General features: G+C 33.8%; 1 protein-coding gene across 1 annotated transcript in view; it reads left to right on the forward strand.

The window, feature by feature from the left end:
- NBEA (neurobeachin) overlaps nucleotides 1-27,162 on the forward strand; it is a 479,458-nt gene that overhangs the window by 206,184 nt on the left and 246,112 nt on the right. Inside the window, exon 34 of the mRNA XM_065730203.1 lies at nucleotides 15,594-15,655. Coding sequence (XP_065586275.1) covers nucleotides 15,594-15,655 — 62 coding nt within the window. The remainder of the gene's footprint in view (nucleotides 1-15,593; nucleotides 15,656-27,162) is intronic.

Raw genomic sequence — 27,162 nt, forward strand, 5'->3', positions numbered from 1 at the left:
AACACAGTCAGATCTGATCCTTTCCCTTCTCTTTGCTGAGATACCAAATAAACATTACCACTGCTTTTTATTTTCCTGTAGGATTACTTGGCTGGAGCATCAGATACACCTTCTCCAAAAGAGCTGTTCAAATTCTTTGGCATACATTTAATGTGTTTCTGATACATACACAATTCAAATCAGATGAAACAGAAAACATTTTGTTGCTGATGGGAGTAGAAACTGTTTCCCTCATTAACTCACCACATGGCCTTATGAAAATATTCAGCAGTAGTGATGATGGACTAGCTTTGTATGGTATTTGACAGGAGATTTCTTGAAATAATAAAAAAATTGCCCAAAACATTCCTTTGGAAACTGCAGATAGAACTTCGGGGCTAAATAGTACAATTTTAAAAGCTCACAAAGACCTCAAGTACAACTTCACTGTGGCATCTACCAATGCTGGCACAATTTGTTTCTGGTTACCTCAAACAATACTGAGTTTTGTATTACGCAAAACAGAACAATAATTTTCTTGAGAAGGAAGACCCTTATAATTTCCTCAGGGAAAGAAAAGGGTAGGGAAAAAAAAAGGAAAGGGAGAGGAGAGGGAGAGGGGAGGGGAGGGCAGGAAAAGGAAAAGGAAAAGGAAAAGGAAAAGGAAAAGGAAAAGGAAAAGGAAAAGGAAAAGGAAAAGGAAAAGGAAAAGGAAAAGGAAAAGGAAAAGGAAAAGGAAAAGGAAAAGGAAAAGGAGAGAAGAACTATTTAGTACTTAAATTGGCCATTGGCTTTCTCTTAGAAACTTATCAGCACCTTTGTCTTATTGCAATTAGAAGCACAGATACTATACAGCAGAGTAAGTGCATGCACTTGAAAAACATTCCCTTTCTATTCATTCTGCACTCTCTGCCACATTCAAAATATTTTTGTGTCTCTGTGTTTTCTTTCAACTTATAAGACTTCTGATAATTCTTCCCATTCTAAGGCACAGCAGGTAGCAAATGTTGTGAACAAAATAAGTGAATAAATATTAACAAGTGAGACAGAAAGTGAATATAAACATAGTATTATGACCTTAAAGTTTATTTTAATTGAAATTTAACAGCACATAAGTAAAAACTCAAGCTATTCATAGTGCTGAAACTCCTCTGAGCCACTTTTTTATCCTACTTTGACACTTTTATTAATAGTCTTGACTACAGTATTGAATTGTTTCTGGCAAAGCTAACTGATTAGATAAAGATTTAAAAATGAGAAGAAAATGTATTTTCCTGAGGAGAGATATTGAATCTTTTTTTTTAATAATTGCAACTCAAGAAAAAAACAAATCTCAGCACAGCCAAATGCTGAGTTCAATCTCTAGGAACAAAGAACACGGACGTAGAAGATAGGAAATGAGGGAAGAAGCCACCAAAAGAATGTAGATACTATTACAATAGTTAGTGTACTCTGAGCTCTCTTAACACAGTACTCAAGCAAGAAAGACATTTAATCCATAGATGCTTAGAAAGTAGATTCATTTCTGTGCACCTTACTTCAACCACCTTACTACCATCTGGTTCTGCAATCAGTACTTCAGGATTGATACGCACATACATTGGCAGGGAAAATAAAGAGCAAGGCACAAGAGTGACTGATGGATATTAGATAGATAGACTCTACATACTACAACACAAGCAACTGCCTTTATCCAAGGTACTAAAGAGAAGAGAGAACACGATGCTATGTGTGGAAAAAGAAGTTAGGTAATAAAAGATATCATAGTCTTTCTACTGACTGAATGCATAACGAGAGTAAATAACATTGGAAAACTTTACTAGGACTTCTCAACAAGTATTGAGAACAATATTACTTGTAGTCTTTGTAAAAGATTTAAATTTTCTTTCTAAATATGAATCTTCCATCTAGCTTCTCAAGAGGAAAAATGTTACGTACTTGCTAATTGGTTTGGGGTCTTCCCTATGGCTTTGAAATCTATGAATCCCCATTTCCTCTGGACCATACACTGCATGTTATGTTGTTAAGTTTGCATTAATATTTCCTCTAATGTTGCAATCTCTGCATTTATTTGTATAGTCAAAGCAGATATACCACAGTGGCAGCTAGACATACATAGAGATCTGTAAGAAAAGGAGCTTTTCTGCTTGTTCTGCTGTTGGCCAGATAAGGCTGGGAATATATCATGTCTTTGAGGCATTGAGATGCCTGTTCAAGTCACTATGAAATAAATCTCTTTCCTGATTATTATATGCATATATGCATATATGTACACATATAAATAATAATTTTTATTTTTTAATGAAGTTCTTTGATCATCTCTCTGAAGCTCATTGTAGTGTGGCCTGTGAGACATTTTCTCTTTTCTCTGCATAGTATCATTGTGTCAAGAACAAGTGGAAAAAAGCTCATCTGGTCCATCTGCAGATTTTATAATATACTGTGTTGTTATGAGGCTATGGATAGCAGAGGGAAGGATCAATAAAGCCAGTGATAGTGCAGTACAATCACTGAATGCTGAGCTGCAGGCTAGGAGAGAGTACAATATGATCTGGACATGAGAGGATTCCTGTTAGAAGTCAAGGTGAAAGTTAAAAAATGTTTATGTGGGAAAGATGTTTTGCAGTGGTCAGGCTAGTGTCATTTGCAGTATGTCAGTCAGGATCAGGAATGTTATGGATGTTTTGGTTTGTATGGAGGCATGAACTCTGAACTAGTTTCCAAGGCTAAGGAGTTCATAATGCATTCCTCCTCTTCCCCTTCTACCTTTTGCTCCTTTCTCTGCATGCGACCTGATTGTCTCTGTATACATTCTGTTCTGCCTGATAAGAGATCGTGCTGCACACTTAGCACAGCTCAGCCTGTCAATTGCCCAGCCCAGTCCTCTGGAAGACAACTTTCCTCAATTTTTGGAAGTAGCGTTTCTGCTCATGGATTTCTTTTTATCTTCTGCTGGAAAAAAAAAAAAAAAACAGCAAAACGATCCCACTGAAATCACGCTACTATCTGAAAACTTTTAATAAGCCTTACTTAGATAACTAGATTGGAATGATGACATCAGAAAGTTTAAAAGCATGAATTATTACTAACTATATGTTAAATGACTTTATAGTGTTAGAAGATTTGAATGTTGACTTATACTCTGAGGATTCTTTTTTACGTATTTTCATTTTCATACTAACTTTCAAACAAGACAAAAACTTTCAAACAAGACAAAAAAAACCTTGAAATCTTCAAACTTGATATCATTAAAACTATCAATGCTGATTGAAATCTAATCTACACATGTTGTAAGACCCTCATAAACAGAAAAATAATAAGGAATTTAAACCTCTACATTATTGGCTGTTCAAATTTGATGTGTTGGTTGCAGTCAGTTTTCTGTGATTAGTTCTTATCGTCATACTGGAAGGCTCCATATTGTGGTTTTTTTTTTCTGTCTGCTTTCAGATTGAAAGCATTTCCTACTGAAGAATACTGACAACTCCAGTACTGATGGAGGCAGTAAATAACACTCATTTTCCAGAAATCTGGATAGTAGGAGCAATAAAATGATGAAAGATTAATTGGATATTCAAATCTACCCATTTCTTTACATGCACACCAGCAGAGCAAGTTTCAAAGTTTTGCACCTTTCACACTTTTTCAAAATGTATTACTAATGAAAATATAGGTCCCAAATTTTGCTTAAAGAAGAACTGAAGAGCAAGTGCCACAGCAGTGTCTGTTACTTATCCACAGTGAAATCTTCAAACTGTAAATGCCTCCACACCAGTTACAGAACATTTTTCTTTCTAATAATGAAGCCTTTTTGATGCCTTTAAAAAGACTTCATTATGAATACCCAAAAGTGAAGAGGACATACATTCATCTGATTTTGAAGATTTAACTCTGGCATTTCTAAAGTTTTTGTGCACAGAAGTATGTTCTGAACAGATGTTTAACATGGCAGGAAACATTACAGATCAGAGATCCAGATAGCAACTAGAAAATGCATAGCATCTGGCACCTTCTTGAAAGTAAACCTGCCAATAATTAATTACACATATGAGCCACTCCACTCCTGTCTAATGAATTGGACACTTACTAAGATGTATTAGACCATGTAACCAGGGTTAACTGCTCATGCCCTCCCTTTTGTCTTTGGCTTGTGTGGTCTCAGTGTAACTTAAGTGAAGAAATAGTTGTTGGCACTCTTGTTTATATTTCTTTGATTAAATTACGATTGTTACATTAATTTATAATCAAAATATCTCTAAAATCCAATGTGTGTACAGTTCCATTAGGTAGCAGTTGGTCTGATTCTGTTGCTTTACTACTGGGGAGAAACTTGACTGAAAATGTAAGATTAATTTTAGAGATTAGAATCAGACACATTAAAAAATAAATAAGTGCAGGTAACTACATAAGGTAATATTTACTGAAAAGAATCTCTGAAAGCTGTCCTTGAAGAAAAAATAACGATAATAATAAAAAAAAATAAACAGAAGCCACTAGGTGTTTGAAATTATTAAATTTCTGCTGAAAATGATACTGTAGAAATTACATGCTTAGAAAACACATCATCAGTACAATATGAGACTCTTCAGAATGATGAGGCACCAGGATCATTTTTGCCAGTGTCATTACAGGTCATAGGACTAGAATACCAACTTTTGCTATTTGAAACCACATAAAGTGCACAGAATACTGGAGCCTGTGTAGAGGAAGACAAGGATTTGACTGTGGTTCTCAGATCCCACTTATCTTCAGCAGTATTGGGCATTTTTTCCACAGCTTAAGAGTCTAGTAGAATACCCTCCCTGGTGACTTCATGTTTCTCCTGTATCTTAAGATCAGATGTCTTCTCATCTTAACTTTCAGCTTTTTCTTTTTTTCTTTTTTTTTTTTTTTTTTTTTTGTAAAGCTTTGATTCTTACTAGAAAACAAGAGAAAATATCAAGAAGCCTATTTGATGTTATATCAAGGAATTAGTTTTTAAATCATTTAAATTATTCTTGAGAAAATTAATACATTAGGGCACTACTGTAACAATACCTGTAGGTGGACTCATCATATCAGGTATACAGCAGTGCTGCATGGTTACAATGGACCAAGGAACCGTTGCACAACTTTTTTAAGAACAGCCACCTTTTTTACACGTATTCTTTTCTCCTTTACTGTCCACATCCAAAGAAAAACGAGGTGGTATGCCAAAAAGGTATTCAGTATCTACAGGATGTTCATGCTGTGACTGAAGCTCCCCACAGGCAGAGGTTCTCCGGTTCTTATTCCACTTAATTCATCATTCAGAACTCAGCATGGGACTCTGCCTGATTTTGGACTTGAAACAGGCTGGTATTTGTCCCACCTTTTGTCCTCTACAGGCTTAAAAATGGAATCAATCTACTTTATTATCCTCGCAATATTTTCCAGAGAACTACCTAACTCTCGTAAACTGTAGGGTGCAAATAACATCTCTGTATCGGGTTTTGCCCTGAAAGGTACGTTTCTCAGGTGAAGTTTAATAATCCTTTTCCCTGGTCTCTACATCCAGTTTCTTTACAAAACTAATCTTGTTAGGGCTGGTCACAGTTTCTCCTTATACATTCCTTCAATTTCTGTCTCATCACCTGCTCGTATGACCCAGACTGAAATGTTTTAATCGGTAACCAAGTTTAACAAAATTCCCTTGCTCTGATGATGTGAAGGCACTTTGCAGTTCATTCCATTAGATATGGATATGCTTACTTCTGTCTCCAAAGCAGTAGCAAAAAATATTCTGCCAAAACTCTTGAATGACTGAAGTAGAGAAACTACAACATTTGAAAGTTTAAAAAGTTGGTATATTTTCAAGATTCATTTTTGAATGGAAAATGCGTTACAATAACATAAACATTAATTAACCTTCATGCTTTATTCATATAGATGTCTACAAACTCCTTACAAAATCAGAATTATTTTTTTCAAGGACTAAGATAGCTTAAAGAGAAATGTATCTACTGTGTTCAAGCTATTTTTATGTCAACATTTACTTCCTCAGAAAGAAAAAAAGTAAAAAATGAAAACACTAAATTTCTATGTATTACATCATGTCTTTTTTTTCTGTTGGTATGTTGAATTTTAGGATCAAATCCTATACTAATAGTGATGGTTGTCTGTGGAGATTTTCTTGCAATTGGAAACCCTCATGCTGAAAGAACTTGTCAGGCAATACAGACACTTGTGATGTGTCAAATTAAGATAGCAAAGTGATGTCAAACCAGGTCTAGGGAGAGCCTATAACAATGTTACTGTCAAGTAAATAAGGGAAACTGAAACACAAGAAATGCAAGTTATTTCAAGACATCTGTAGCTGTGTATAGTTCTGTGTTTTGAGAGAAGCTTTTTTAAATGATTACCATTTGTCAGAAAGGCTTCAGGATAGGAGAAAAATCTGACATCTGCCAACTGAGGTCAGCAGAGCTCTTTGTGGAAACTGAGATTTTTGTCCCCCCGTTATCAAATTATCAGGTCACAATTACCATCTAAACAAAAAAAAATATCTCACTCAGCATTTTCCTTTTTTTTTTTTCTCATTCCATTCACTAGAAATAAAATACCCAGGGAAGTGGCTGTGGTAAAAATGTAGCCACAAGTTTAAGAGCAGTGAACAGTAATGTGGAATGGAAGGGAGAATCAGAAGACTTCCGGGATCATATTTGCTTTTGTATATTGAACTCTCAGGTGTCTCCAATAATAATAATAATAATTGTAAATATACATATATTGATATATTGGAATGATCTTCATTAAGATTCCTCTTGGATAAATAAGGGGGCTTGGATTTTCCAGAACCTCAGTCTGAATGCAGTTTATTTTTAAGTTCTTCCTGGATTTGAGCTTCCACCAAGTAAATAATAATAATAGTAATAATAATAATAATAATAATAATAATAATAATTATTATTATTATTATTATTATTAGGTTACTTATCTATCTGAAAGTAGTCTTCAACAGAACAGCAATAGTTTAATTTTAAAGGCACTTTCAAGACTAGAGGTGTTACAGTTTGATCAGCTGCAGTGAAATGTGATCTCTGCTTTGGTTGCTTTGATCTATTTACTAATAGCAGGCTTTAAAAGAGGAAGCACATTCATTTTATGAATTAAATTATAGTATATGATAGGTATCACTGTAAAAAAAAATCTGTTGCACTTAAATTTAGCAGGGAATTGGTTTCCTATATTTAAATTTACAGTTGTATTATTTTATGAATAATTTTGTGTCATTTTGTTAGCTGGAATGATTTCTCAATTGACATATGATAATTGACATTAATCATTTTGAAAGATTTTTTAAAATGATCAGGTATAGTATTTTGATAGCATTAAATTGACTGTTCCTTCCATCAGAACAGATACTTGAAAAGTGATCCATCTAAAGAAGTACTGTTCTTAAAAGGACAGAGAAACACAAATGCATGTATTGATTAAATTCAAGTGGACCATTGGCCGAGGAAAGAATTGCCACAGGTTCTTATTGAAGAAGTGGATCTATTTTGAAAATCTTCACTGAGAAATTAAACTGAATGTTGGTGGTGATGGCTTTTATTTTATAGATTAAATTATCATTCATCAAGGAGGAGATCACTTATTTGCATAATACACTGACACTAACGGAAAAGTCACAAAAATTTTATGCATCAGTACAAGATAAGACTCTTCAGCATGATGGGGCATCAGGATCAGTTTTGCCAATGTCATTACAGATCATAGGACTAGAGTACAAAAGTCTGTGATTTTAAAATGTAGTTCTTACATACATTGTATAAAATCCCCATTCTGTGGGTCTCCTCTCAAGAGTTTCTGCCACTCTGTGATTCTGTTGGGATATTTTATAGTCCTCATTTATATTCCTTTTAGTAACTAGTCAAAAAGAAGTTTATCTTTCCTTACTTTAAGAATGTAATACCAGAAACATTTACACAGCATTACTAGTATTTTAAATTGTGTCCAAGTGTACTAAAATCTCTTTTAGTTTGCAAATTTATCTAAAGAGACTGAAAAGATTCATTTGGGCTTGAACATATTAAATCTATTGTTTAGATCGACCTATTAGAGTTCATCTGGGTGTGTATCTTAAGATACAAGTTCTAGAGATTTCTCATACTATTTTAAAGGTATTTTATATATGATATCTTGGATGATAATTCTCCTGTATTTTGGAGCACTAAGTGCTATGAGTATTATGCTGTGCCTAGCATCATAATAACAATAATAATAATAACCACATCCACCACAATCTTCCACCAAAAACCATAGGAAATATAATGGCCTTGACTGACTACAAGAGTACTGGATCAAATTCACTGTTTTCCTGTGTCATCTTTTGCTCTGTAAAGGAGATTTACCTACACAGAGGATGGGCTCTAGTATTAACACAGCCCTCCTTTTTGGTCCCTAGAGTTGGTGACAATGTTATATTCTGCCAGTCATGTCAAGGGTACTGAATTGAATTGCTAAATCTTTAAGCCTTTGTTGTTTTAGGGAGTATATTTTCTTTGGAACAGCATTTCCTTTCATCTGGAAGTGGAGCTGTAATTATTGTGCAATGTGACTGTGATTTCCTTCTGCAGACTATCTGCTATCACTAAATATTTACAGCCTTTGCTTTTCATGAATTAAGAACATTAGTGTAATTTAAACATCTACAAACTATGATATATATACATATATATATACATATGAATAGTCATATTCATAGTTCTAAAACAAGATTTGCATGTAATCTTGCAAAACACTGTATTCTGTTTAATTCCCATCTTGCTTTTGGATGAATAATTACCACCTTCTTAAATTCTGGCTCTTGTTCTCTCCTTCAAGAACAGTCCATCAAATACGAAGTTTGACCAGAATGCAGTCCTTTATTGTCAGTCATTCAGTCATTTAAAACTGGAAAAAAACTATTCCCATTCCTTATTGGTAGCTACTAAATTCCTTTTTCTTCTGGATAACTGGATGTCTAATTCTATTTGATGCAGTTTTGATTCCTCTTTTTTTTTTCCTAGCCAAGAGTTGTTGCCTCTGTTTTCTAATAATCACTTGGAAAAGGAAAATCAGTCATTTCAGTTAGTAATTTCACATATTTCCAAACTTTTCACTTATCTTTATATTTTTCCTCCATAGTTTCACATTTTTATGAACTTGCTAGAGACTTGATTAAAACTATGAAATTGAGTCCAGGTTTCACTGAATTACAAAAAGAGGGAATACTGTAGATTTGAACTATCTAAATAATTTTAACTAATGGTCAAAAAGAAACTATAGACACACACACACACACACACACACACACACAAAATCCTATGCTCATCTCTCTGATTCCAAGTTCAATTTAGAACAATATTTCAAGAAAAAAATTACTATGATTATTCTAGCAGTAACTAGTATTCTAGCAGTATTCTTGCAATAACAAACTTGAACAAAAACTTGCATTTCTAGTGAAAATATCACAAGCTTTTTTCTATAGTGTTATCAAAGCTATAACATGCTTTTGTTCCTGTCACTAGCATGAACAGTCATTAAAATTTTGTACTGTTGCTGACAAATTTTGAAATGAATACTAGTCTATCAAAAATGAAAATACATAGTTCTTTTGTGGCAAATACCTGTGGAAAATTCCTATTTTGTCCCTTGGCACATGAGGCACTTAGTTGCCAGTAGCTATGGTGAACAACTTTAAACAGTACAAATTTGTTTAAAGTACATGAAAAACCCTAGCTGTAAGAAGGAAAATAACTGACTTTATGGAAATATAAGTTAAAAGAAATAGAGTTCAAGGATTTTCTGAATCTTTTAGGATTTTAGGATCTTATGGTCTTTTCTAATTGTGTTATATCCACTTTTCATACATTGATAAAATAATGTATACAATACTATGTCTTTACTTTGTCATATAAAATAAATCCCCTGTAGTTTTGATGACATCATATAAAGGCCAAGTTTTCACTGTGACTAGGTCTAATAGTTTAAACTTTCTCTAGCTTTTCTTTATCTGTGCCTGAGACTTTTCAGTTGAGTTGGAGCTATAATTGAGTAGAATATTTATGCATTTTCTGCAGTCTCTAAAGTTTAGTTAATTACACCTTTTTTTCTAAGCTCAGCATAAGCTACAACAACTTCTATCTTTTTGCTTTTGCTGGTATTACAATTGGTTTCAGTTCCAATAAGGGTTTAAGCTGACACAAAGTATTGAAAGAAAATGCAGGCAAACTTTGATAAAGACCAGATGAAATTGTGGTGGTATTCAGTTAGACTCCTACACACATTGTATTAATAATAATGAAAAGAAGTTCAAAACCATGATCTTATTTCATAAGGATTTTTTTTAATGATTTTATCAGCCTACATTATATTTCTTTGCAGTAGAAATTCACACTGACTAGTTCAGCATGGTGACTTCGAGGTTTTGAACCCAAGATTTGATTAATGCCACAGGCATGACTAAAATAGTAATGTTGAAATTAATCTTTTTTAGACATTAATAAGTAATAGTGAAGAGAAATAATTAGCATATCTTTGGGGCATTGGAAGAACACTGAAAAAGAAGTCATGTAAACCAGAGCATTTCAAGATAATTGTCAGGCATACATCATTTATTCCAGATTAGCTAAGGTCATGCACTTGATGCTCCCAGTTTTTGTATCTGTATATGTGGTCATTGTTGCCATCAAATGCTGAATTTTGTTGGCTATATTTAATGGGCTGAGAATAGACTATGAAGAAAAGCACTAAGAACAGCAAATATAAAGAGCACGTACTCCATTCAGTTAGACAGTGACCTTTTTAACCTTGCTGTATGCAGGAAATATCCACTTGTATTTTGGTAATTACATTAGCTTCCTTAATGGCATTTGATACAGATGGTATAGGAAGAACTTATGTGCAGCTGAAGAATGCAGGCAATAGTTGTAGTTTGAATTGCAAATACTTCTTATTGGAGCTAAGTGGTGGGGGAAGAGAACCAAAAATAGATTTCTATGCTTTCTTCAGTCAGAGAAGCCATTATTTTTTAAAGATTTACATCATTTTTTGTTTCTCCCTATATTAAAATTAATAAAATTTTGAACACTAAAAATCTATGAAAAATCCCAAGAAGTATAATAAGGAAGAATAAGTCCTTTGTTCCTGCATCTGGGACTTATGAAATTTGTTTTTATTCTGATTCATGCTGGAAATTCTGGTGTTGCTTTTATGATGATACCTCAATTGTTTCCTTCCTTCTCATCTGCCTGTAAAATGTTCTTCTTCCTTGCTCTTTGTCAGTTAGAATATCTACAGTCTGAAGAAGGAAACAATTCTTGTACCAACTCTAAACTGTTTAGCACAAGCTAGGCATCCCAGAACAGAGGATTGCACAAATTTAAAAACATAAGATTATGAAAGTGATTTTATGCCAGTTCAACAGGAGAGGTGTGATGCTTCCTCCTTAATTTAACTCCTACAACTTCTGTAGTATTTTAATAAACCAGAGACTCCATTGCCAGGTTTGCCCAACAGTCTCAAGTGGATCTGTCCTTCTTTAATCCTGACCTGTTTATATCATCCTCTGCAACTCCACAAATCCTTTGACAGGTGAAGATAAATTGTGCTTTGTGTAACAAGAAAGTATATGTATTTCAAATCTTTCCTGCTTCATCAGGAATAAGCAAAGGTGGAAAGAAACAAAAGGGACACAAAAATAGAGGGCTTGGCAGCTAGAAGGGAAGAAATGGAGCATATAATGGAGGGCATGGACTTTTGCCCGTATGATTCAGGCTGATGGAGTCCCTGAAGTGTGAGTAGGATGTTGATAAGCAAGAGACTTATGACGTGAAACAGTGACTCTGATCTGAGTGCTTTGCATTTCCATAGTCTGTTTTACTTCAAGCAATGTACCCTATAGAACTTAAATAAAAAGGTGAATAGAAAGTACTTCTGCTTTTTTTCTTCTTACTCATCAAGATGCATGTGGGTCTCCATTTTCTATTAAGAATTGTTCTATCTTTGGTTATTTATAACTAGGGAGTTGCGCGCTTTAATCTGCTCCTTCTGCTTTAGGCTGAGCTCTCTGTAAAGGGTATTCCTGGTGTCTATGTCACCATTTTCTTTTATGGGGATCTCCTAATTCTCTTTGTTCTCACATGGTAGAAGTACTACAATTTTTATGTTAGTTATTCAATTTTGATGTGAAAATCTGTCTCTTCAAACACTTAATTTCAAATGACATTGGTTATCAGAGGTATTAATGGATATTATCAGTGTCTTATTCCATCAGCAGGCAATTACAGAGCTGGTTACTATGCATGGATATGCTGATGTGCTAACTAGATGTCAGTTCTGTATCCTCTCAGAATTTTATCAATACTAGTTCATTTCCCCCTTCCAGTGCCAGAGCACCACATCCAAGCTCACGCTAGATTATCTAGGGTACAAGAAGATATCAACTGATGTCCAGACAAATAGAGAAGTTATCAATCAGACAATCATTTTATTCAGCCCTCAGAATCATCAGGGTTTTAAAAAGTTAGGCATAATTTAACACATTCTTATGATTTTAAATGGAAAACTTTGCACTAAAGTGATTATTACCTTCAGAGTCCTGTTCAGTTGTAATGACATAAAGACTTTATAATAAGATTATAATTGTTATTTGGATGATATATTTCAGTATCTTTCAGATACAGGAAAGAAGAGGATAGACTCTGTAGCAGGGTCTGTTGTGAGAGAACAAGGGGAAATGGTTCAACCTTAAAGAGAGTAGATGTAGGTTGGATATAAGGAAAAAGTTTTTACAGTGACAGTGGTGAGGCACTGGCACAGGTTGCCCATAGAGGTGGTGGTTGTCCATCCCTGGAGACACTCAAGGTCAGGCTGGATGGGACTCTGAGCACCCAATCTAGCTGTAGGTGTCCCTGTTCATTACAGAAGAGCTGGACCTGGTGAACTTTAAAGGTATCTTCCAACTCTGAGGATTCTATGATTCAGTGATTCTATAATAGCAAGTACTTATGCTATCTTTGTACCGTTTTAGGAATATATTCTGTCTTTTTAGATATTTGTTCTATGTTCCAAACTTTTTCCATATTGTTTGAAACTTGTGGCTTAAATATCAGGAAATGTCTTTGAAAATTAAAAATTTACAATTTAATGAATGAAACTAGGAAGTATTCATCATGTATTTCTTCTCAAAGTGGAGTTTTGGGATCAATTTTGTAATTTTTGGAAACCGTGCAAACATAGTTTAAGTTTCTGTAGATGCATATCATATAACCTTTGTTTCATATTTTAATTGGTTTATTTTTCTTAATGCATATATTAATGTATATTCTGGTTATCTGTGCTTATAATATGAAAACAAAAGGTAAAGATATATATAAATTTACAAGACTATAACATGGGAATTTGGTTTGAGAGTTTTTACTAGAACTTTTTCTATTACATCTGAGGTCTGATTTTGGAGAAAGATGAACAAGTGACAGAAAACATATTTGTATGTTGATTGCTTTTGCTTTTTTTTTTTTTTTTTTTACTGTAACAAAATACATAGGTTGCTCCAAAAGTAATGTTTTCTATTATTTCCATGGACACTACAACGTGTACAAGGTGCATGGTAATGTTATTATGATAGAGCAAATTCTCAGCTACAGAACACTATTTTTCAGTATAGTCACCACCATTGGCTATGCAACAAGATGCCAAGAGAGGTGATGAATGTCCTGTCCTTGCAGACATTTCTAGGTCAGGCTGGACAGGGCACTGAGCAACCTGACCTAGCTGTAGGTGTCCCTCTTAATTGGAGTGGAGTTGACTTGATGACCTTCAAGGATGCCTTCCAACTCAAATGATTCTATGATTTTCATCAGCAATGAACCTGCCAGCCTGCATGCCATGCTTGTAAGAATCTTCAACAGTGGAGATGATCACTGTTGCTTTTGCCACTGGCGAAACATGCTGCCCACAGCCTCAGTGCGCACACATCCACTGTTTTAGCCTCTATAAACATTCAGCAAGCATCTATGAATGTCATTGGGAGACACTTTTTCCACATGTAAGAATTCAGTGACATACTTTTACTTCATACACACTTTTATGGCAGATGCCTTTCTGTCATACTGCCCCGGTTATACCACCTGTTGCACAACAACAAAATGTAATGGAATATTGGTGGGAAGATTCAACTTCTACTGCTATACTACCAGCATCCACCCCTGATGTAGTGGGACATCATCATAAAATAGGAGGCATTACTTTCAGAGCTGCATTCACAATAAATCATGTTCTTTGATGAAATTTTTGATATATCTGTCTTGCTTCTACCTGCATTAGCAGGTTGGGTTTGCTTTTCTGTTTGGATTTTCTTTGTCAGTTTTCAAACAGTGGAGGTAGCCTGCAGGTGATAAGTATCCCATTAATCTTTCTGATCCTCAAGCACTTGAGCATGAGAATAGCTGATCAATTACAGCAATTGTCTCCCTAAATGAGCTTTTCACATCTGCCTCTTATTTCATTAGTTAACTGTCTTCTCATATATCTGATAGAATGGAATCCTAGTGGCTTCTTACAGCTTGTTCTGTGTTACTGTACAATGAAGATGGGGTTGTTAGCAAAATGGGCACAAAAGGCTATTTGTCTGCTACCCACAATAAATATATGTGCTATTGTGTAGGAGAACTTTCGTCTCTAAATGCTGTTTGTTGAAACCTACTTAAAGTACATCAGCTTCCTTAATTTTAAGCCTTATTATTTCTGTATTCATCATTTCTGTGACACATAAAAAGCACTTCCATGTCGTAAGCAATGATATCATTATATTGCCTGTGTGATTATAGAAACTAGAAGCTACCAAAGTTAAAAGTAAAAACGTAATTTCTTTCTCCTCTCTTTACAAAACATCTTTTACGTTCTTAGACATGATATCCTTCTCTCCAGAAGTTAATCAGCATCTCCAAAGCCACAAAAAGAAATATTCAAAACTGTGGTAATGTGAAACATAATGACTATTTAAATTAAGAAAAAAAAATGTGAGCAATGACTGCACTGCAGAATTCAAGGTTTTCAAGAAGCATGAACTAGAAAGATTCTAAATTTGCTAGGAAATAGATTTTCCAAGAGTGCATTTTTCATTAGTGCTTAAAGTTTCAAAGTCAGTTGCCAGATGAAAATTGGATTAATTTCTGTTCAGAGACCTTCTTTTCTACTTGTTAATATCTGATCACGTTAGTCTTAAGCATTTATGGGATTTGATTTTCAAAGATTGCTTTCTTATGCTTATCACATAGTGAGTTACTTTGGATGACATAAATAGATGGCTAGATAGATTTTTCTTATTTATCTTGCTAAATAGTAATCTGAGCTAAAAGACAAAAAGGCGTGATCAAAAAAATCTCTGTACTGATACAGCTTTTTTTCCAGGTTATTCTTTGACAGTTCCTGAGCATTTAAGTGTATTTGAAATTGAAATTCTCAGACAATTTAGCTTGAAACTTGTTTTATTTAATTTAAGCGATTAAAAAAATACAGTACAAAGATTTTATGGAATTTCTGAAACCGTTCAGCCACCGTTACTAAATACTAGTTATCTTTTAAATTCACTTTTGACTATTTCTTTGCAGGTCTGGTTTGCATGAAGTCAAGTACTTCCGTGGTTGAACTTGTTATGCTGCTTTGTTCACAGGTAAGACATTCTCTGATTATAATTTTAATGGTTCTTTAGCATACTGCTGGACTACAGCCAACCTGTGAATTGTGCATTGCTGTTTGCTCCATTCTTCCATTTCCATATAGGAAAATACAAACTAATCTGTTCTGGTAGCATATATACTATAGATTTTTAAAAATATATACACAGCATAGTGCTTCTATATTCACAGGGTATGCAAAGTATACTTCCTTTTTTTTTTTTAGAACCATATGGATGCACATTATCCAGTTTTTCTGTGTGTTAACTCTCTCTCAAGCCAGCTCTTGTTTACAATGTGTGAAGATAATATTATTTTCAAAATTAAAATCTAACTTTTTAATTAATAATTTAACTAAGCCATACTTTATTGTGACTTTATTACTTCTGGTACATGACATAAAATACTACTTATTTTATACAGCTGTCAATACAGCAAAAAGCAGAGGAATATGGTGAAGTATTCCTTATGAAGTCCTAAAAATACAGTATTTCTGTTTTAGAACATTCTGTAGTTTTGTTTATTTGTTTAGCACAGCAGTAACTGTTTTCTCAGAAATCTGAATCAATTAACATTTTGATTTGCTCTCACAGGTAAAATATTCAAAATTGAAATAGTTCCACAGAGTATTTTGATTCTTTACATCATTTTGATCTTGTTTCTCCAAATTGTTATTAGCTATCTTCCTCCGTAAAGCTTTTTACATTAAACTGATGATAATAAGCTATCCCCAAACATGCTATGTAATATAAGGCACATACAATGGCCTAACAGATCCAAATAATCTAAAAGTTCTTTCAGTTCTCTAAAAACTTACTACTAGTGTATCATTTATCAAGTCCCCCATAGACTTTAAACATCAGTGAAATGTATGCTGTGAAATATAAATATTAACCCAGCATACATTTCACTGATATACTGGGGCATTTTATATATGCCCACATTAACTCATAACATTATTACCAAGGGAAAATATTTGTTTGCAGTTTTTGTTGAGCATTCACAGGTGGACTTTGAGTATCTGCGCCAAAAAATGTACTGAAAAGAAATACATTTTCAGGGTCAAATGAAATTCAGATCTACTTTTGATGCATCTATCTAAAAATAATTAACATTTAAAACTCTTTTGGGGGAAGCTGGGGGAGAGAGTTCCAACTTACCTGCTGTTGCCAGTCTGTAGCTTGCATTTCTTCTAGCTGCTGTCATAAGGAAATCATTAAATCCTGTTTTCCTTTGTGTTTTTTTTCTTCTTTTTTTTTTTCTTTCTTTTTTCCCTGCTTAGCCAGGATGAATATTGGTTAGGGAAAAGTAAAAGAAACATACATCCCTAGCAGGAACCCTCGGTGGGGTTTGAACTTCAAACCCTCTCCAGCAGAGCACTTGAAAAATTTTTTACCTAATGGTTAAGTCCTGGGTTCCAGGAAAATTCCAAAAGATCCATTAAAGCTTTTGAGCCTTATGTTCAAGTCATGAAACCCCCCTTTTTTTTTTTTCTTTTTAACATCTTTTGAAACCTTTACTTGAGGGAAGGAATAACTTACAGTCCCTTCTTCCCTGGTCTTTGGCTTTACTGCAGCTCTCAGGAATAAAGTGGAATGAAGCATTAGGGTCTAGTGTCTTTGATGGCCTCATCATCTAATCATAGGTTTAACATTACTCATTTGCTGGCTCCAGGAATTCCTGCCATTAAGGGCCCTAGAGATGAAACTTTGCCTCAAATATTGATTGAAAGGAAGAGGAAGAAATTTAAGCTCTTTCTGCAATGCCTTTTCTTTAGACAACTCAGTCAAGCTATGGAGCAAATGCAGCTAAATCAATTTGTTGGTTTTGTGACTATTATTCCAGCTATTTATAATTTCAAAATATTTGACTATCTTAAAAATAAGATTCATTTTAAAACTAATACAATGTAAAGAGTCGAATCATTTTGAAATTCTAAACGTTAATTGATTTTCTTCAGTGTTTGCTTGAGAGCTTTTTTACATCTATCCAGTTACTTCTAATTCGTATACCTCAGCTGATATTTTAGGGTTGTTTCCTTGACTTTTAAATAAGGACAGTCTTGGACACCAGAGCCTATTTATATTTCAAGTTCTTCAGAAGTTAATGCTGTAATGTTTTTGGTGGTGACATTAAATGTTTCTACAGGCATTGATCAACAGGGGGCTGTACTGGTGTAAAGGCTGACCAAAAAGCATTGCTCTGTAGAAAATTATTTATTTAGTCCTCTAGATGTACTAAGCAATCTTCAGATCTGTTCATCTGTGTGAAAGTCTTTGGCAAAGTTTTCTATTTATTTTTTTTAAATTATTTGTCAAAAGAAAACAGGAAGTAAATGCTTTGAAATGCTGACAGGAAAAAATACAGAATATTGCTAGAAGAAAATGGCACATAAAACATGTAATAAAATCCAGCCTCTAGCTAACATCAGGAGACTAGGAGTTGCTGTGAATCAAAAATGAAGTTAAATCATCTCTGTATAAAAACAAAAAGCACTACCTGAGCTTTTATGTATAAATCAATTAATATGAACTGGGAAGACTACATAAAGTACTACATTTATTTTTTTTAGTAATCCTAACATAACTAGGGCTTTTCTTCCTACCAGATTCCTTCAGATTCAAATTGAATGACATTCTACAGATTAGGTGAAGTTTGAAATGTGTCATTCAAAAGATAGATGATGATGATGTCAAAAACCTTTGAAAAGTACAATTTTGTTTGCACAGAACAGAGTAACTTTAGACATTGAAAAGGAAAAGGAAATACGAAGTTTGTTTTCCTTTCATTTGCTACAGCAAATTAGATGCTTTTATGCTCTTTATGTTGGAAATTCCATGTTAACGACTACAGATTAGCAAGGATGTCAGAGTTTTTTTTCTTATCTGAGCTCCTGAATAAAATCAACATTGCCAGCGGCTCACGTCCAAGGTATGGTCTAAATTTACATGAAATATCACATTACAACTGTCTGAAGGTACATGTCATGGATAATTCAGTTCATATGGGCAGCCTTTTAGACTCAGAGGGATATGCAATCAACTCTTTCCCCCCAAAGGAATTTGGAGTTTTTGCGAAAAATACATTTTACGTTTTAAAGGAACTTGTGTAAGGATAGTGTATCATTTTAGGGCTTGAGAAAGAAGGAAAAATTCTATTCTTTGCATTTTTAGTATATTTATTTTATTATAAATTACTTCTTTATACCTATTTTGTTTGTTAGGATCACCTACTTCACTACATTAAAATGTAGCTTACTTTGAAGACTGTATTTTCTTTATTTCTTATATAAAACTAAAAGCATTAAGTTAAGTACTTGAAATATATATATATTTCTGCATAATTGGTAATAGATGTAACGATTTTCACTTCTCATAAAAAACAGGCATTTTTGTTTGGATTTAGTCTATTTAAACATAAAATGGACAAAGATGTGTTATGTTTGATAAGATCTGTGCTTGACTAGCTGGCCATTGTTCCCTCAGCCTAGTTGAGTATGTTACAGCTGCGTTACTGTTGAAGTGTAGATTTCTTCAATTAACTATACGTAAAAAAATAAAATAAAATACACTTTGCAATGCCGTTCCATCTTGCATGAGATTTAAATTTCATTAGTTTTATTATTGTTATTTATTTATAACTCAAATAGCAAAATAGTTTCTAATTATTTCCAGATCTTTTGCAAGTGTTTCTCTTTTGGAGATGTAGCTTCTGCAAAGGGTGAATGATGTTATCCCAAAGGATACTCTCATCTCATCCCACTTAATTTTTCAGTGCCTTATCTAATAACAGGAAAATGACTTTCTTAAACAGAAAATATTCTTAGAATTGAAGACACCGTGTTACTCCTCCTTTCTAAAAACAGAACACTGTAATATGAATAGTTGTTCTAAGAAAAAAAGCTGTCACTTGCAGTTCTAAAATATATTCAGAATGCCTGACCAATTTCAGAATTTAGTAGTTTCAATGCAACATTCATTCATATTGATTTCTCCTCCCACCCCATTAGAAATTTGATCAAGATCATAATTCAGCAGCCTTCGAAGGAAATATCAAAACAGAATAAGAATACTCTGCTTCTGAAACACTATGTTGAGGCAAAATATTTATTATAGATGTTATCCACTGTAAATTAAATTGGCTTTTACTAGAAAAATTCCTTGGGAGAGGGGAGAGAAAGAATGTACATAACTAAGTAATGCTTTAATTAAAACCTGTTAGGAGATTTTCAAGTAAATGATAGCACACTGTCCTTCTTTTAATTCCACATTATGTAGATTCTGTAAAATGTTTCCTTTTATGAAAAAAAAATATTGAACTGGAAGTATCTTAAGAAAAGCAAACTATATCAAGATTATATCCATAACCTGACAGCTCCAGTATGTAATGAATGGGTAAACTGGGTTTCAGTTAAGCTTTTCAAGCCTTATTTAATAACGTGATCTTCATTTATGAGTAGTGTCTGTCTACATGGTTTAGTCTTTAACCTGGAAAGTCAGAAGCTGCTTGGGTTGAATACAGTCTGTTTCACCATATGACAGGCAGACATTCAGTACATACTTAATCAAAAAGGATCTTTGAAGGATCTTCTCCCAGGCAGCACAGCCCATAAAACATTTTCCAGCAGTTTGATGCATGTTAAACATAGTGGTTGTATGCTACTATGTACATCACAGCAAACACAGCAAGAAAGTGACAAAATGGGGTGGAGTGTGGAGGGAGGGGAATAAGAGCTTTAGCTGTTATCATAAGTGGCAAAAAGGTTTGAAGCCATATCAAGAAATTAATTTCACTCAAAACAGAATAAATAAATAAATAAATAATGGGAAATAAATCTGATTTCTTTTGTTGGTCAGAATTTGAAGGAAATTCTCACTGTGTACATTTAGCGATCAATTTAGATCCAGTAATAAAGGCAAGACCCTGTCAACACCCTAGCAGAACTAAATGTGCATCCTGCTCCACAGAATGGTGTATCTCTTGGACTTCAGAGACTGGCTTTTGAGAATGCCTGACACAGGAACCAAGCAGCAAAATCAATCCTGTCCTGATCTCTAGAGTGATCAGGATTAACTTTTGTTTAGTGATAACTCCGTGTTTGCTATTTGTCTTTTTGACACCTGCTTTGGTAGGAAAATTAACAAGAAGTTAAATAATTCCTTCTCTTAAATTCAAAGAACGATGAACCTGAAGCTTAATCTACTTAGGATACATGCAATGCAACTTGAAATTAAGGCTGGTCATGCAAATTCCTATGGATGTGTATTTTTTTTCCGCCTAACTGTGAGACAAATCAACTGTTTCATTTTTTGCTGTTTGCCCATTCATTCTGGTGGATTATTCACTGTCTGTAATTTTACTGGTGCAACTACAAAAACAACATTGCATATTATATCACTGCAAAAACCTGAATTAAAATTGGCCATAGAAGGGAAGGATGTTCATGTGCATCTCTATATTATAATATATATAATGATATAATATATATAATATTATATAATCGTTTTTCCAGTATATCTTAACAGAAGAAAAAAAAAAAACACCAGAAAACTCAAAAAAATTAGTAAGTTTTGGATCTGTTATACTGCTTCTGTTCTGCATCTTCCTCTCTGCTTACCCTATTTTTGTACCAGTGATGTTTGTAAGACTCAGTTGCTGAAATATCAGAAGAGTATTCAGATTTTTGTTTCCTGGTTTAGTAGGTTGAGCTGAGGTTCTTATCCAAAACCCACCAGAAGTACTCAAAGACAAGTCTTTAGGATTGCTAATCTGGGAGCAGAGAGGAAATAGAAAACATTACCTATGTCTTCATGGCAGAAAGCTGTAAATTCAGATCTCTGCATCTAATGGAATCATACTCATTGTCTGTTGTTTCAGTATTCAGCTTGGTCTTCTGTCTGGCCTGATGCACACTGCTGGAAGAAGAGTATCTTCTCCACACCTAGCTCCATATTCCCGTTTCCTCTTCATCAATACACACAATGGTAGAAACAGTCTCATCACTTATAAATCAAAATTAAAAGTGTCTCTGGATGAAATAGTAAATTTTAGAATAGCCATGAAAGCAACAGCTCCTAGCAAGTGGCTAACAGTCTCGTCTCCCAGATGTTTTAGTCCTTTAAATATTTGAGCATATGATTAATTTCATTTAATAACATAAACTAACTGATTACAATGTATTTGATTTCTTTAGGTATGTGCTTAGATGTTTGCAGGATTGATTCCAAGTACTTAGAATGCTCTGAAAGTAATGTCTCCTATTTATTTCTATGGAAACTACAACAGATACAAAGAGCATAATAACACTATTAGATAGATTGTATATTCAGTTACAAAACACTATCTTTCAATATAGTCAATCACTACCATTATCTATCCATTTTCATCAGCAATGAATCTATTAGTCCGCATGTTATGTTCATAAAAATCTGCAGCAGTGGAGGTGATCCACTGTTACTGTTGCCACTGCTGAAATGCATCTCTCCACTGTGCTCACATCCATTTTGGTCTCCATAAATCTTCAGCAAGCATCAGTAAATGTCAGTGGGTGAGTTTTGTTTCAAGGAGAAATTCAGTGGTACACCTTTGTTCCATATGCACTTCCATGTCAGACACCTTTCTATCAGACTGCCCTTCTGCTGCCATTTGACATACACAAACAAGATGGAATATCAGTGAGAAGGTTCAACCTCTACTGCCATACCATCAGCATCCACCTCTTATGTTGTGGGCTGGCATCAGAAATTAGGAAGCATCATGTTCCAAGCAGCATTCATAAGTAATGAAGGGTATATGAAAAGAAACAGGACAGTCATTAATTTATTTCAGTAAATGTAAAGAAAAAGGAAAGGAATTTTGGTATTTGGTGGGAGAGAAATCAAGGTAAAAGAAAAAGAGAAAAAATGGTTTTCACACATGGTACAAAATATTGAAAGGTTTATGTTAGCAGCCAGTCAGGTAACTTCAAAGTGACAGCTTCTAACTAATTTTTTATTGCAGACTCAAATCTAATATCAATTAAAACTATTAGCTAAAGTTGGTAATTTCTGTCATTCTATAAAGGTCTAGTGAGAAAGAAAAATGTTTTCTACTATGTCATTGTCCAATCTCAAATTTGGCACAACATGAACGTCTATTTATATTTGGGTGTTAATTTGGGGCTCTTCATAATCCAGAACATGGCTTACATAAAATAGGTTGCATACATATTTAATCATGTTTCCAATACCAGAAATGAACTCAAAGTAATACAATAAAAAGTCTGGTGCTACATGGAAAGTGGAAAACTATTCTTTCACATTTTCTTTTGATCCAGAAGTTACATTATTTTTGTCTTATGCTTAATTTCTTACTTCCTTCATTGAATTCTGGAATTTATTCAAAAGATGCCATCTTGTATTTTCTTTTTTTTTCTTTTTTTGTCTTTTTTTTTTTTTCTAAGCTAAAGAAGTGTCAAATAATTTTCTTGCATTAATTCATTGTCCATGTGTGGAATATCTTCCAGCCCAAGTTTGGTCTTCATGTCATGGCCATCTGCTTCTGATAATCTAACTTGCAAATGGAAACAATCAGTGTATTCTTTCCATCTTGAAGGGAAATCTTATTTATATGATTATTCTGTGACATGTCTCTCCAGATCCCAGTTCTGGAGAAAAGGGAAAGCCAATTCTGTGTTTTGCTTTCAGTAGCAAGCAGGATCTCTTCTTCAGTATCTTACTTACATCTGAATGATCATGAAACTTCTGGTAATTTCTCTAGCCCACCCTCGTCAGAATATTTTTTGTAATAAAATATTAAAAAGTATATTTATTACACATCAGTGAGATGCTGTTCTGAAACTCTTCTGGATAGTAGAACAGGCTGGATCAGAAAATTTTAAGAATTACTTTCTTCATTTTCCCATACATCTTGGTGTCTTCCCATGACTATCAAATTGTCTACAATTTATATGGATCTTAGGTAGATCAGAGAAAAAACCTAGAAAGTCAGAAAGTTTCAGATATTTCTTAAAGGGCTGAGAGAGAGTACAAGAACTTGTTGTAGGAAAATATAATCACATATATATAGTTTGTTGGGTGTCTTTTTTTTTTTTTTTATAATGGAGGTAAAGTATGTTTTGGAGCAGTTTTCTGTACATCACTGTACTGAAGTGTTTTGGAAAACATCAGATTCATTGAATCATAGAATCACAGAATGGCTTAGGTTGGAGGGGACCTTAAAGCACACCCAGCCCTAAGCCCCTGCCATGGCTTATTAGATGCCCCTCACCAGCTCAGGCTGCATAGGGCCCCATCCAACATGGACTCGAGTGCCTACAGGAATGGGGCATCCACAGGATCTCTGGACAGCCTGTGCCAGTGCCTCACTGCCTCTGAGTAACTAATTTCTTCCTAACACCTAACCTAAATCTCCCCTCTTTCAACTTAAACCCAAACCCCCTTGTCCTATCAGGTTGATAGCTACCTTTAATACCAGCGATTGGACTGTGTTTTAGCACAATTGGCCAAATAAAGTAACACAAATTGTTAATAATTTTTAAACAACTTAGAGGAGGAACTATTTTTTTCATTTATGAAATAAACTCAAAAAATTATGTCTGTGTGTATTTTCTAACATATCTGTACATCAGCTTCAGGAGAAAGGCAGAATTTCTACACAGCATTTAAGGTTACTGTTATAATATCTGAACAAATTTGGCCATTTCTCTGGTATTGTTTGGATAACATAATTTTTTTTTTCGGTAGAGGATTTTTTTCTCATTTTCTTCTAAGGTACCAATGAAATGTCCCTCTGGGAATGTTTGACTTCATTTTCAAGATAAATTGAGCAATTACCACAGGTGATTTGAAGGGCAATGGGTTTGTGTGTTTCCAAGAAAAAAGAAAGATTACTATACATTACTCCAAGTCAAGAAAATAAAAAGAAAATGAGTCCTGTGAAAGAGAAGTCTAAAACTTTCTATCATTTTTTTTTCTGCATTTTTAAAGCCATATATACATAAATTGTTCTGTGGAAGATTCATATTCCTTTTTCTTTCTGAGATTTGGCCAGAAGCCTAGTGGATTCCAATACACACAGATTTGCCTTCCAGAAGGATGTCATCAGTCATTCTGTATCTTCCTTATTGTGGGAAATAAGGATGACCATCATAAAATCTTAAAATCGATTCCAAATTTACTTGAAAGTGTAGACTAAAAATACTTCTTTTTATAATGTATTAGCAGTATACATGTTAGTAAGGGAGAAGAATATGGGCAATAAAATTCTTAGATCTTTGCTCTTAGTTCTCATTTTCATTCCAAACAATAATAGAAGGTTTTTAGTCTCCAACAGTTCTGCCAGGAATGGGAATGATAGTCCTATGATCTTAAAATTGTACAAGCTGCTCAAAACTTTATGAGGCTGCATCTGGGAATCAATCAGCTTTTCCATTCGTACCTACTTTTAATGGGCATATTTTTTCTGCAATAAAAAAACATTTCCTTCAATATAGTAATGTTTCCTCTGAATATTTCTGCTTGGATGACATAAAGTGAGCTATTTGAGTTATTTGTGATTATAGGAGGCAACACAAACATGCAGTTGAAACTCAAGGTAAATTACATTCCTGTTGTGAATTGCAAACACTTTTTTTTTTAAATTTCCACTTCCATTCTCTGATAGATGGTAGCCCTTCTACAGCTCAATACAAAACTTTTCTCCAAATACATAAAAGTGTCAAGAAATAAGAGAATCAATATAACTAAATTGTCAGGAAGTAGCAATTAAAATTCATTAATCAAATAACTGTTTATTTAACTGTTTATTTAATCATTTATTTAAGTGCATTGAAAAGTGAAAATTTCAGCAAAACTGAAACTGATTATCACTCCTGTAGGTTGATTATTACGTCCGGTATCTATAGTCTGTAAACGTAGTTTGTTTAGAAACGCAAAATGCGAAGGAATTTTAGACTTCTTTGAAGAAATTGGAAATGGTGAGAGCTGTTATAGAGATTATGAGAACTCTGCGAATCATTATTCACTTTTTGTGAACTCATCATGTGTCAGATTTATCATTTGATTTTTATTATCATTAAAAAATAATAATTTTGTAAACAAAAATTACAAATGTTATAAGTAAAAATCAGAAAAAATATTGCAAGCAGAGGCTGATCTGGAAAGGATTATATGAATTGAAAAAGAAAAAAAGGTTTTTTTTTTTTTGTTTATCTGTTTGGTTTTTGTGTAGTGAGGATATTAAAGCTTCATAGAAGTAGGATTAGGAAAATGCATGCAAAAGTAAAAATTGTAGGAATACCAGAAATAAGAGAATGAGCATCCTAGTTACTAAGGTATTCTTAGGTCCTAGAACCTAAGAAGCCTGAATTTTAAGTAGTATTGGTACCTTGGTTTTGTTTATCGTTTAGAAGTTCGCACTTTTTACTGTCATCCCATTGTTTTACATCTCTTCTCATTCTATGTATAAATATTTTTTGTAACTGTCTTCATCCTGAACTTTCTGTCTGGATATGTGTATTGGTACTTTCTGGATGCAGTGATCTTTTTAGTATCATAGAATCATAGAATTAGAAGGGATCTTTAAAGGTTATCTAGTCCAACTCCTCTGCAATGAACAGGGAAACATCAAAATCAGAAGAAGGAAGGAGACCAAGCTCCTCCTGATGGGTGGGAGTTACCAATATCCTAATCACTTAATACACTTTTGAGATCTTTAATATGAGTTTGCATAATGCAAAATATTTAGAATGTAACCACAGTGGACAGTAATTTAATTAAATGTCTTTTTGCATGTGAAGACAATTACTAGATTTTTTTAACAATAAAATTAAAAAATGAAATTTGATAACCTCTTTTTTGCTTTACTACAATGAAATTTTGTCATACTTGAAATCTGAAATCTGTGTGTGTTAGTTTAAATGTACCTCTATCGCTGAGTCTCCTATCCTATGCCAGTGACCCAGAGGAATTTCTTGTTTTGTGAGGTCCACTATTAGTCATCCACATTGTCCTATCAAGCAGGAAAATTTTCCCATGGGAAGACAGTTCAACATATTCTTATTATGTAGAGGAAATACTTTTGTACAAGATTTTGGTAAGGCATGTGATTGGTAACAGCAGTTTCAATGCACAGAAAAGTCTCCCAGCTCTTCTTTTAAGGCCCAAAAGATTCATTATATGAACAATACCAAAACCACCTGAACATTTAACTGCTAATAACTAAATGTCTATGCTTTGATTCTACTCGTTCACTGCATAAATTGTCCAGTGGTCACTGAATCCATTACTTTTTCTTTGTGTGTTTCTACCTCTTGCACCTTGTGAGTGAGATTTTTGGAAACTGAGATAATGTAATCAAAATAATTCGACATTATTTAAGCATATAGTTTCAAGTCTTTATTTTCATTCTTAAAGTGTATCCTATGATCTGAACAGATGTTGCAAAAGCAACTTTAATTTTCTTAGCATATCTAGATGTTTTATTGGGACTTTTGAAAAGAGTC

This window comes from Cyrtonyx montezumae, unplaced genomic scaffold, assembly GCF_038088225.1.
Source record: "Cyrtonyx montezumae isolate F1298 unplaced genomic scaffold, pur_monq_1.0 scaffold_12, whole genome shotgun sequence".
Classification (NCBI taxonomy): Eukaryota; Metazoa; Chordata; class Aves; order Galliformes; family Odontophoridae; genus Cyrtonyx; species Cyrtonyx montezumae.